Source organism: Morone saxatilis, unplaced genomic scaffold (assembly GCF_004916995.1).
Source record: "Morone saxatilis isolate NCDOM2014 unplaced genomic scaffold, NCSU_SB_2.0 Contig10, whole genome shotgun sequence".
Classification (NCBI taxonomy): domain Eukaryota; kingdom Metazoa; phylum Chordata; class Actinopteri; family Moronidae; genus Morone; species Morone saxatilis.
The window spans coordinates 1,652,225-1,665,695 of NW_023339652.1; the positions used below are offsets into that span (position 1 = coordinate 1,652,225).

At 46.9% G+C, this 13,471-nt stretch overlaps 1 protein-coding gene and 1 long non-coding RNA gene across 2 annotated transcripts in view; one reads left to right on the forward strand and one right to left on the reverse strand.

Moving 5' to 3' along the window:
* The window catches only part of LOC118341532, a 27,212-nt gene that overhangs the window by 8,674 nt on the left and 5,067 nt on the right, over nt 1-13,471 (forward strand). The gene's annotated exons all lie outside the window — the stretch shown is intronic.
* On the reverse strand, nt 11,898-13,036 carry spry2 (sprouty RTK signaling antagonist 2). The gene has a single exon (XM_035679797.1). The coding sequence runs from the start codon at nt 12,958-12,960 to the stop codon at nt 11,917-11,919; it is 1,044 nt and encodes a 347-aa protein (XP_035535690.1). The 5' UTR covers nt 12,961-13,036; the 3' UTR covers nt 11,898-11,916.

Below are 13,471 nucleotides of genomic sequence, written 5' to 3' on the forward strand. Positions count from 1 at the left end.
TGTGTGTGTGTGTGTGTTCGTCAAGGCTTTTTTAGGAACAAACAATGGACTCACTCAGCCAGCTAAACAGACATCACCAGAAAGAGGTCAATTACAGAAAAAGGACTAACAAAGAGCAAAAAAAAAAAAAAAGTCTGATTAGTCTTTGTTATGGAAACCATTTCGTACTTCAGCTCGGAGAAATTGGTCTCCTGCTGTCGACATCAGGCCCTGATTGTACGTCTGACATCTATGAAAATGTGAAAACGCTGCAGCTTTTTTTTTTTTCTCGAGCTCTTTTCACTTCACAAGCTTCTCGCGATGAAAAAAAAAAAAAAAAGGACATTTCGTCCTGCTGGAGCTGCAAACGGGTCGAAACACATTAAACAGCATCTTAAAAGTGCAGAAAAACAGTGTTTTTTTCCTCTGTTTGACTCACAATGTGTGGGAGTGGCCTGTGTTTGTGGCCTTCTTACCCAGGATTCATTTACATACTCCTTCTAGGCCAGCATCCCACAATGCCCTGCTTTTTATGCATTATTGAGTCTCCTAGTGGCATCCTTTAAAAGAGGGAAGAGGCCTCGCCATAAAAGGAAGTATTCAGAAAGGCTGACTTCAAAGACCCTTTGAAAAATTGATCAGGTGGGGTTGTAGCTACAGTAGATCCCCGGCTGAGGCCTTCTTCGTCGGGAGAACAACACACAGCCGCAGAGAGAAACACACTTTATTTCTGTGTGTGAAAGAAATTAAGTGCAGAGGGTTCCTCCGGTGGGAGCGCGACACCTTCGTCACGTTAAAGGTCACAGCTTTTTTTGTTTTTTGTTTTCATTTTTCCTCACCTCACTGAAGGTTATATTCTTTAGTTTACTCAGGTAAAGTCTCCATGGTAACGGCATTTCTGCTCATCACATCTCCATTGCGACGTATTTCTGTGTGGTTATTTTCGCAGAGCGGTGATTAGAAATGATACCAGTTCCTGTCTTATTATCGGGTGTTTTGAAGTCCTGAAGTACCTGAGGGGGGGTCACACACTACGAGAGTCTGTCTGGTCTCCAGAGGGACCATCTACAGCAGACTGCTGTTAGAAAGCGAGTACAGGGAGCTGATAATAACCCTGATACACGTTATTAAAGCTTTAATCCAACTAATAACTAACAGACAACCTTATCATACGTTAGCAGTTAGCTAGAATATTTCTACGTATAAACAAACTGTGTTGTAGCTCTTTCAGAGGGAATGAGAGTTTCAATAATGAGCATTTCTGAGCACAGTCAGAGCTGGTTGGTGGATCAGAGACTGAGCCAGCTGAACACAGACTCATAACGCTGTCTGTTCGGCGTGTGTGACGCAGTCTGAGGAGTTTTGTCGAGCCCTCAGATCACGTCTTTCAACAGTTCCCACATCGCTGTCGTCCTCACAGGAGCGAGCGGCGGTTTTCCTCTGATCTGGGGTCAGTTTTTGAAACAGCAGGGCAGAAATCAGGTAGTTTGAAGCTTTACTTTGCAGCATTGTTTGATTTTCTTTCTGGAAAAAGGCAAAGAACTGTCTGAAGATTGTAGATGAAACTTGAACCAACTTATTATATTAGGATTAACATAAAAAAGGATGGATTTGGATGTGAGCCGCAGCAGAAGTGTGTGACTGTCAGGTTTTATGGTGGATCAGCTCAGAGAGTCCCAGCTGTATGCTCGGTCCCATCAGCCCATTGTTGTCCTCCACAGCGGCCTGAGTGACACCCCACGCCGGAGGCTGCGTTGCGTCTGGCTGTTTGAGTCTGCGACGCCCTCCTCCCAGAGCCTCCTCCTCCTCCTCGGTGCAGAAGGTCACGGGGGTCGTACATCACATTACATCACCCGGATGATAATAGAGAGCGCACTAAACGTCACGTGCTGCGCCGCAGGGACCGCCAATAAATAACTGAGGATCCAACCTGAAGGTGTTCTCTGCAGGGAGCTCGGAGGAGGACGAGGGACAGTCAGGAGACTTCATCCAGTCCCAGAGGCCAAAACTGTCAAACGAAAATGATGAAACGGGGTTAAAAATCAGAGAAAGTCGGGGAAGGACTGGAATGAACAAAATCTTGACATAAAGGTATATTTAAAAAATGTCTTACACCCTTTGAACTCCACATAAAACAGGAAGCCTTAGCTAAAGCTGTCTGTCTGTCTGAGCAGTCAGGGAAAACCGGACAATATTTTCTCCACAAAATCTGCTCCACTTTCACCAAAACCACTGAATAAAGCTTTAAAGTTGAGCTAACTACACTTCTTGTGGCCGCAGACGTATTTAACAAAACGAGAACTTAAAAAGTTTCCCCCTTTAAAAAAAAAAAAAAAGTGCAGCATCACCCTCCTCTTCCTCCTCCTCCAACTGCTCCTGCTGGCAGTCGGGATCTGGTCCCGGGTCCAAATGTTCAGGAGATGGCGGGATACAGGCGGTGTCGTGGGGATCATTTCTGTGTTAAGCCGTGATGAGCTGTCAGGTCTACGCCTCTGTGCGTCTAATCCTGCCATCCCTCTCAAATCTGATCTCATCCGCAGATCTGCAGCATAGCTCAAGGCATCGCTGCTTTAATACTGATAATGCCTTTCTAGTTTGTGGGGAATATAATCTCTGGAAATCCCCTTAATCAAAGCAGCAGCGACACAAACATTGCCTTGGAAAATGGCCGAGTAAAGACTTAATACGGCAAAATGCTACACAGAGTTTCCTTTTCTTGGTGTTCACGTGTGATGTTGCAGGCGCTTTATTTCTGTCTTTATGTCTTTATTCTGCACAGCTCGCCTCCTGATTGTGAGGAAATAATTAGTGCTGCCCTAAAGCTTCTTTAAAGACCTTCTGAACCAACCTGGTTGTGATTCTGCGGAGCGGTTTCTATAAGTGGTTTTCTCTCAGTCTGTTATGTAATCATCACTTAGGTGCCAACAACATTAAGGATTATAGTAATATAAATAAATGTTATTTCACAGCAGAATGTGTCTGCTTTAATCTACGATTCTGTAATGTGAATTGTGACGCAGAATAAGGAAACGATTCATTTTTCATCTCACCGAGTTTCATCATCTCATATTTGTTATCAGGATTTAACTGTATGACGATATATATGAAATATCACCGTTTCTATAAGATGGTGAGTCTGAGCAGTGGAGACTGCTTGAAAGGTCAGGGGTCACCACAAACACTAGAACCAGAATCTTCCTCTGAATATCCCCTGAAATGTGTCCGGTAGTGGTCCAGATGTTTGTTACCCAGCAGCCTCCACTGTGTGTTCGTGGTCCCAGAGAGCAGCTGGGTGGTGAACAGTCCCGTCTCTCTCTGTGTTGGTGGCACTGGTTGCACGGCGGCGGCGGCGGCTCAGGCAGCAGAAGCAGTGAAGATAGCGGCGGTGCTTTGAAGTGTATTTTCTTTCTTGCAGTAGTGGAGGAGCCTCTAGGGAGGCTCTCAGCCTTCATCCAGACCCCTCCCACCGTCAGCCGCCGCTCAGCAGCCTCCCTGATCAACTTCAAAGTTGGGGACATTTCTGCCTCAACAGTGTCTGTGTCTTTGAAGTGAGGACGGGGCGCAGTCACAAAGGTACATTCACAGAGCCGTAAAACAGTCGGGCTCACTAATTCAGCGCCCGTATCCTCGTCGGTTACCGCTGCACGCTGCCCGGAGCTCTGCCAGCAGCTCAGCTAACAATGACAGCGCGTCCCGGCTGTGGAGACGCTCAGACGTCTTTGAAAGCCAAATGAATGTGACGAGTATCTGCAGGCAGTTAAAAAGTCAGGAGAAGTAATATTCCTGAAACAGTTTAATATCTTAAACTTACTGCGCGCTGTATTACCCAGGGTTCCCCACACGTCCTGGAAACACCTGGAAATGTTGCATCTCACTATCTGTCCTATCGGTGTGTCTTTTAATAAGTTAACAGGTGAATTTCCTGTAAAATATAATAAATTCTACTTTGTTTTTACTGTCTGAGGTAAAATCTGGCGAGAATGAACAAACACGCCACAAAAAATGTCCTAAACGCTGAGCACCATGAGCAAGAGCTGAACTGTGGTTATGGTTTACCTTCAGGTTCTCATATTCTACTGTGTGATTGCTTCAGCTACATGTTGATGATATTCAGTCTCTGATGGTCTGAAGTCTCTAAGAGCCTTTAGAGGTCCAGTGTGAGGATCTACTGTCAGAAATAGAATATTCCCAGCCGTGTTGTCGTTTTAATCGGCTGTGAATAAGAACCGCTGTACGTCGAGAGGATGAACACAAACATCAGGCTCACTAACGTAGACTGAACACTTCCTGAAGTGCTGATGATGTAATGCAAGGTGACATCACCAAAACTGTCCAGTGTGAGCAGACCTGAACCCGAAGGCCCCGGTGGATCAGTGTCCTCTGGTCCAGGTGTGAGAGTGAGCTATAAGTCTTGAAACGGGCTCTATTGACCGCAGTACACGGTGTTATGTAATGAGACTCCTTTTTAAAACAAACAGGGATCTGTAGTGAGGGAGTGTTCGCTGTGTTTCAGACAGCATCCAGGCGAGCGCCGCTCTTCATCCCAACCCTCCCTGCGCCGGCTCGTCACGGCTCGAGCGCTCGGCAGAGACGTTAAGTGAAAGTGTGGAGAGATGTGTGTCTGCGTGAGTCACTCACCTAAAAATATCAGCCATATTCCTCCTGTTCTCTCTGCCGGGTTGTGCTGACCCGTGAGTCACTGCTTCAGCTAGAAAAGGGTTGGAAGCAGCCGGCGACCCGGCGATCTGACCGGGGGGAGGAGGATGCTCGGAGCAGACCGGGGGCAGAGGGACAGGTGGAAAACCAGGAAGGGGAGACTGGAACAAACACAGAGCTGTTCTCACAGGCCCGAAACGAAATGGCTGCCTTCTTCTTCTTCTCTGTTTTACAGAAGCTGAGATATGAGAGCCACGAGTTCAATACACGAGTTATTATCTTGTGTTTTCTACGAGAGGTTACACGCTGCTCCTTTAAGTGTGTAAACACAAGCAGCCATCAACCAATGAATCAATGAATCAATCTTTCACACAGGTTAGTGCAGTTCAGAGTGCTTCACAGGTGACTGATGATGAGACAGAACCATAAGAGAGGTAAATAAAAACAATACGAAGATAAAAATGACAATAAAGGAGATTTAATGGGTGTAACAAAAGAATAGTGTTTAATAAAAGCTGTGCTAGAAACTAGATATTACAATAAACAAAAATATAATGAATAATGAATAAATCAACAGTTTTACACTAAAATAACTGAATAAACTAGTAAATAATGTCTAAAAATACAAGAACTTTAAATAATATCTGTTGTTTGTCTCTAAGGGATTTACCTAAAGTAGCTTACTGCTAAAAACAAGTAGCTCAGGCTATATTTCCATCAGGAATAAAGTTATAAAATGTGTTTTTATACAGTAAAAAGTGGCTTTTAGGAGGGCGGGGCTTGTTTCAGACAGAGGGTGAAGCGAGGGGCTGCATTAAGGGCCAGTAACAGATAAATAAAGATGTTTTTGAGGAGTCCCAGAATAAGAATACAGTCGGAAATGAGCAGCTCCCTTTAATGTGTATCAGCTTTCAGGAGGACGTGACATTAAATAAGACGGTGACACATTTCTCCCCCGTGTCTCCGGTTTCTTATCGTTTGTGAGCAGCAGTATCTGTTTCCACGCCGGTTGGATGTCGACTCATTTCTTTTTCCTCCCTCTCTCAGCCTCTCCTCTCTCTGCTGCAGCCAGAAGATGGCACGGTTCGTATGCAGTCTCCTCTCCAACCAGAGATCAGGGCTGCCACACTATTAATAGCCTCTGCCAATGCTTTAAAACGTGTGTGAGTCTGTAAATAAAGCGCCGCTCGCTGGGAGCCGTACGAGCCGGGCCTCGCTCTGCACAACGCCACACAAATGCAAACACAGAGCACATAAAGCAACGTGACAGTTTATTGCCGTGTAAGTGGCTGATGATTGTGATTCGAACTGAAAAGGGATTTCCTGGTTTGAGCCGAGATTTAGGGCCTCAAATGTGTCACCTCTCCTCTGCCAAGACGATTTTTTTGACAGATTTCCTCGGGCCGCAGGGCGCCAGACGCACTTTTTTTGCGAAGGCAGTGACATGCTGCGACTGGATAAAGAGCTGCACACGAGGAATTAAAAGCAGAGCGAACCAACGGGCCGTCAGAGGGGAGAATAATATGTTTGCTTAATCACGTCTCACTTAAAATGTGCAGCCAAGTTGCCTGGTAACTAAAGTGGAGAGGAAATCGACAACTTAAGAATCTCAATTTAACAGAAGCAGCGGGAGAAAGTGTTTGAATATCACGTTCGAGGCCTCCAAAGTGTCCTTGAATGCAGCTACGTGACTTTTGGATCTATTTCCACGTTGAAATCAGACTTTAACCATCAGCTGTGTTCACTGAGGGTTGATGAGTGGAAGACTTTTAGATGAGAATGTGTTTATTGTGTAAATTCAAGTCCCCAAAAGTGCTCAAATCGAGCTACACACAGCGTTTGAATAATATGGAAGCTAATTTCTGTCAGTGTGACGAGAATAAAGGGATTCTGTAAGTCGTTATAATGAATGAGAAACTTCCTCACAATTATGACTTTTACTCATTATAAAGGACTTAAAAATGGGTTTCCATAGAATCTCCATGTTATTTCATGTTAGAATCAGACTTCATGAAACACTTTGTAAGACGCCAGCCGTCGACTTCAGAATCACAGTTTAACAAAAGCAAATATCTTTATAAATAAATATCTTTTGGAAATGTTGTTCAGGGTCTGAGAACATCCTGAATCATTAACGAGTTCCTCCACAGTTCAGTTGGAGCATTATGTGACTGTACTGGGATCAAACACATCAATGCTGCCGTCCAAACTGATTTCAAACTGGGAACTAAACGTCCGAGGGCTTTCTTTATGTTTCCATTCACGATCTGTTTTGATATTATTTCCTAAATGACCCCGTTTGGATCTCGTTGTTGGTCTGTTTCACCTGCGAGATCCTCGCTGGCGTCGCTGACTCACCGTTGAAGCTGCATCTTATCGATTGTACGGCTCTGCAGGTCGCTCTCTCAGGTGTTGTTGACAGCAAACATCTGACTTTAGACCTGTTAGTCAGTCAGGATCAGTGCGCAGATCGCTCCTGTATTATTCTTCCTCCGACCTTTTGAGACACTTTTCTGTCCAACCTGAACGCTCCCTGACGTTTGTGTTTGGATAAATGGCTCTGGAGGACAACCTTGAGATGAAGGTTGAAGCTCAGTGCTCAAGAATGAATGAACTGAGTGAATTTATTTATTGTGTTTGTGGAGGAAGACAAACTATTGTGCCAATAAAACCACAAACAGTTCATCCAAACCAGCCGGATAACAGCGGAATAGTTTGTATGGAGTGTTTGTTGGGGTTAAATTTAGGGGGGGGGGGCGTCCTTGTGCTGCCAGTCAGGCGCTAACAAAGAGCGCCGTATAATAAATGGGACTTTAATTTGTTTTTCCTCCGACAAGGTCGGGGGGTGGAAGGCAGCGAAGAGGAGGGAAATGTGAGGAAGGGGAACGCCGACGGACTCAGTCGTGTGTGCTTGTGCTAAAAACGACTGAAGCTAATTCTGCCCGTTTTTTTTGGGACTGCGCTTGAACGCCTCAAAGTGGTTTGGGGCTGAAGGAAGGGGGGGGGCTGAAGGAAGGGCGGCGGGCGAGAAGGACCTGCTCGTGAGATGCTTTGCTGTCGCCGTGGCAACAGGCAGACGAGGCTTATGGGTGCTGTAGTATGTGACACACCAAACCTCGGCTACAAAAAGCAGGATTTAACAGAAATGTAGTTTGTGAAAGTTTCTTGAGGGATAGTTTTGGTCACATGATTATAAAAAATATCTTCTTATTGGAGATTAATCCTAATACACTATATGGCCTAAAGTAAATGGACACCTGTTTTATGCATATTTAGTCTGTTTTTCTGTGTTTGATTAATGATCTGTCCCTCCAATGAAGGAAAATCTTGATGTTTTAGGAAATATTTAATCTGATGTCTCTTTCATTAAACAGTGTATAAACTCTACAAGTTATGTTCTCTATGTAGTTGAGTTGTAATTTGGCTCCGATAGAAACCTGAACGATGAACACTGAAGGAATCCTGAGCGTTGGTGGTGGTGAAGACAACAACTCCCATCCCACGCTGCTTCACCGCCTCATCTAACTTCCTCTCTTGTTCCTGTTTGGATGTGAGAGACCCCCTAGTGGCAGAAATTACATTACAAAGACATTGTTCCCATGTTTTCCTGCTGAAAAGCACATAGAGAAGAGAAGCAGGCGGCCATGTTTGTGGTGTTTTTTAAACTGAAACCATCACTTACCTGTTTCAGAGTTGATTCCAGCTCTCCTCGCCTCCTCAGCAGAGCATTACGGTGCTCACAGATCCACAGCGCCGGCTGTTTGGCCCTTCCACAGTCTGACTCCGGCTGCGACGCGCCTCCTCTGCCCTCTGACATACACTGTGTTTACATGTGACCTGTCAGGGACACCAGCTGCTCCGTTAGCACGTGTGTGGAAATTCAAACAGAAGCGATGATGAAACGCTGCTGCAGAAGGAGAAAAATCACTCTGCAGCAGCAAGTTTTATTTTAAAGGCTGACATTTTAGCCACCTCTGTAAATGTATTCAAATTAATTTCCCATTATTTCCGCGCTTATCGGAGGCCGCAGAGACGTAAACAAAGATGCGAACAAAAGCAATTAAAAATAAATGGGGTTTGGACAGAAGTGCCCCGGAGAAGGAGATAAAGGCAGGAACAGTATGGAGGCTTTTAGCTGCCACCGCCTCACTTTTATTTTTATTTTTGCCACAACTGCTGTGGACTTTTTGGGCGCCGTCCTGGGGCGTCATCACACTAAACGGCTAAATTAACCCAATTATTTGGAGCGAGCTGGAGTGGCGCTGCTGCCCACTGGCGCTGTGTTATTTCTGAGGACTGTATATCTATAGTGTCTCTGCACAGCTTCTGGCTACCAGTGTGTGTTTCTGTGTGTGTGTGTGTGTGTGTGTGTCCGCTGCACATTATTCAACGGTCAGCTGAATCTGTGCCTGCAAAGGAAGAGTGATTACTGTGCGGCTTTGCTTAATGAAAAATAATGACTTGCTTGCCAGAGTTTTTTATTTTTTTTTGTTCTTTTTTGTTGGTGCTCTTTAGCGCGGCCTTGCACTCGGCTGTACCTGAGCTCCATGTCAAAGGGATACTTCAGACATGAAAAGAAAAAAGCCTCGGCACAGTTTGTTCTCCCCTTTCGCGGAAGAGGCAACAATAGTTCTTAAATGAAGGCCAGTTTCCGTAGCAACATGCCAAATATAACAAGGCTTCTGCTCGCATAAAAATAAAGAGACGGATGCAGGGAGTCCTGCAGCTCCAACGCTGCTGCACACACAGCCACGCTGACGGTTTGTCTCTTCTTCTGCCTTTTGTCAGCTCAGAGGAGGTTAACGTTCATCCCAGGTGTCACTGACCTCTGTTTGTCCCCTCTCCTCTCACCGAGGACCGAGCAGAAGCTGCTGTGTCGTTTAATGTGCAATGAAAAGGGTTGAAAAGAGCAAGAAATGACCAAAATCTGAGACCTTTAAGGCTCAAATGTACTCCCAGGACTTTCCCATGTGGACATTTTTGTAGCTTTTGCTAATTGTACAGCGGGACAATGTCTCCGTCCTGTTAACTGAAGACTTACAGCCAAATAAAGTCTCCGGTTAGTTTACATATTCAGCTGAAAGTCAGAGGTTAACAGGGTCACTCCTTAAACCGACTCAGCTGCGGTGAATCGGGATAATTAGTGGACAGGTCGGCGTTTTGTTCCCAGAGCGAGTGAGGTGGAGGATACGCGTCCTCCTCCTGTGTGGTATTGTAGACATGGGACGTAATATACCTCAAAACACTGGTTCCTACATTTCCCATAATGCAACTTGATGTCTTGGTTAGTTGAATGCTGAAGCTTTTACGTGTCTTTAAAAAACTGAGACTGATCTACTCACTTGTGTTCATACTCTAACTCAAACTTTACAACTTGTAGATTTTAATCACAACATTTCTCTACAAGTTGGTGGTGACGTTGAACTCGTGAGACGGCGTGAGCGTTTTACTTCTGGAGTTCAAAGGAGCGGCTCTCATTGGGTGTTTGTGGAGGAACCAGGGCGATGCTAACTTCCTGCAGCGCTCTGTAGCAAATAAAGAACAAGCAGCAGAGGAGGTGGGCGTGTAAACTCAACTACTCACATCCAGATTAAGCACATTCATCCAGACTGCTGCTTCCCCTCAGTGCTGCACTCAGACGTATCCTGTGCTCCTTACTCAGATCTGTTATTCTCCCTCTCTCCATAATGTCCGCCGTACTGTACAGAGATGTGCGGCTCCTCCTGTCAGCGCTGTAATGGATTCTGCGTCCGTACATGGACGACTTCCCCCCTCACGTGTGCAGCAGCAGCAGACGAAAGACAATTTCATTTACCTGCTTCTAATGAAAAGGCAATTTGCTGCGTGATAGCATGGAGATGGACTGGACACACACTGGTCCTGCCTGCAGCTTCACGGCACAAATGAATGGCGCTGTGTCGTCTGCAGCTCCCAGAGGCAAACGGAGAGGCTGCACCACATCTGCAGCTCCACAAACTCAATCATTTTCACCACGGTGACCTGTTAGAGGCCTACTATCAACAGTCGCTACAATCCAATCATACAACTGCTTTCAAATTATGATGAAAACATGAAAGATATTTAAAAATCCAGCTGTGTGTTTTCTCCTTCCTCTGCTTTTTAGGTGTTCCAGATTGAAATATGCACTCGGGCCTCTTTCTGGCATTGAATTTCTAATAAAATGTTTGTGCATGCACTTTAGGTCGGGTTTGTCATCTTCTGAAGAGCTGCCATGTTTTTATCCTTTTTTTGAAAAGTAAAAAGCAATAAAAGCTCAGCGAGAGGCTTGTTTGTTGTTTGTCCAGTAAAGTGCAGGAAAAGTTCACAAACCTGAACCGTTGAGAGATTTATACAAGTGGCAGCAATTCAGATTCTATCTGCGGCGCTCTAAAAGCCAGAGCATCGCTTTGTATCGGCTTTGTTCAGACTCGGCAGCAGAGTTCATGGCCTGCTAGAAATAAATTGGTTTCCTTTATTCCTCCTATTGTTGCTCTGTTTTTAAGGTAGTTGTATGCAGACTCTGTCCGTGGTCACTGCGGATCTCTCGCTTGGGTTTTAGGGGTGTTGTTTGAGTAGAGATGAGAGCTCATCGTTTACTGTTTGCTCCAGTGAGTTTCAGTTTTCTTTTTTTGGATTAAAGATATTCAGGGTTATTCAGTCTCTGATTTCTTCAACACATTTGCTCTGAGAATCTATTAGACACATACATTCAGGTGTCGTCTGCATAATAATGCTTGTTGAGTTTATCGTCTTGTATAATTTGGCCAAAGTGAAGCAAATTAGAGGCCCAAGGACTGAGCCTTGAGGAACTCCATACACCACTTATATAAAGGCTAATAATCAGTTGGAGCCAGTTTTGGGAAGTAACGCAATTAATGTAATTAATTACATTTTCTGATTAATAACTGCTTAACATTTACATTTGCTTGTTAACTTTTGTCCTAAACTGCAGCTGGAGAATCCTGTTTGGTCAAAAAGCAACACTGCTGCAAAGAAAAAAATGCTTTTTTTCTCTAAAAATGGACAGAACAGCTGGTAAATTGAGCTTCCAAGAGCTTTTTTTTAATTAACATGTAGAAACAGTATCCACAGGCGTCCTAAATGAGGCTCCAGCAGTCATTTTCACTGTAACTAAGTGGCTGTTTCTCCTGCTGGAGCTGCGAATATGTGAGAGCCACACCTCTAATTGAACACTGACATGTCGGAGCATGTTTCAGCCTCACGCTGCCATCAGCTGCTGTCACACTGGGGACCAGGCCGCCGCCGCCTCCTCCTCCTCCTCTACGTTGGCTTGCCGGCGTCCTCACAGTGGATCGGGTTGGGGTTCCTGCACCGACAGCCGGGTCGCGCGACTCGGTCATAGCAGCTCTGGCACACGGCGACGCATCCTCTCGCCGGGAGGTAGCACAGGAGGCAGGGGAAACACAGGGAGAGGAGCGACGCCGTGGTCCAGCGGACGCAGCAGTGCGGCTGCGTGCACGAGAAGGGCTTGTCGGCGCACGTGTCCTCGTCGTCGCTGGAGCAGTGGTAGAAGAGCCCCTTGATGCAGCAGACGCACGTGCCGTACTCCACCGCGCTCTGCACCGAGCACATGCACCGCCGGCCGCACGTCCAGCAGGACGGCAGCGCCCGTGGGCGCCGGCACTCCGGGCAGCAGCACCGGCCGCAGTCCCCGCACTTGTCGGAGTGTATACCTTGATTTTTCGGGGGTGCGCTGCCTGGCACGGCCACCATGGGCCTGGACTCGTTGCTCAGGGGTTTGAGCTCCTCTGAGCTGAGCTCTGTGCGTTTGGGCTGCGCTCTGATGATGGGGCTGCTGAGGAGCCTCTGGCCTGAAGAAGAGCTGCCCACGCTGGTCCTGATGCTACTGTGGGAGTCCTCCACGCTGGAGGAGCGCAGCACGCCCCCCCCAGAGGAGACGGGATCTGTGTTTTCACACTGAGTCAATGAATGCAGGTTGCGCAGATTGTTGGGCCTCTCTTCCGGGGTCTCCTGCGGCCCGCTGGCCCTTGAAGCCGCTGGCGTGAGCACGTCGCTCTTCTGCTGCCTGTGCTCAGACGCCGGAGACCTCTGGGTAACCGCGGGCCCTTCTGTGTACTCATTACTGCTCCCGGTTATCCTGATCTGATCCAGAGACAGCACGGCTGGAGCGTGGGGCGGCTGCCCGTTGGTCAACCCAGGATCTGGCGGAGCGTCGTGGGTTTGCGGAGGCCGTGGTTGCGGTCCCCCTTCGTCATGCGGCGTGTCCGGCGAGCCGGTCGACGACAGTGACCGCCCGTGGCGTCCTCCTCCCCCGTCGCTGTCGCTCTGACTTCTGGAATCCATCTCGGGACTGAAGGGCCACTGCGGCTGGCATGGGACACATCTGAAGTCCTGGAAGAGAGAAAGACAGTTTATATCCGTCTGCGCCGGGCCATGCAAATGCTGCCATGCAAATCATAACCGATATCTGTACGAGCACCATTATGGAAATCAGAACTAACAAACGCACCACAGTGGGGGGGGTGCAAAGATGATGTAATGTTTGGAGCGGGGGGCGTTCGGGCCTTTAGACTCAGTGTGTTTACTCAGAGCCCATTCCAGATGCAGGTTTTCTGTTTGCGCGCTGACACATCTGTTGCCCGACGCTTCCCTGCCCTCTGTAACTTCCTGTTTGCCCACACCGACGACACGACGACGACCAACCCGATCGGACTGGAGCTCAGAAACAACTCATGGGCTGGCGGAGCGACGGAAACGGGGCACACGGCGACGGAGAACTGCAACGTTCGCTGATTTGAGTCCAGACCTTCCCTGCATCTCTCTCTCTCTCTCTCTCTCTCTCATTTCCTGTTGT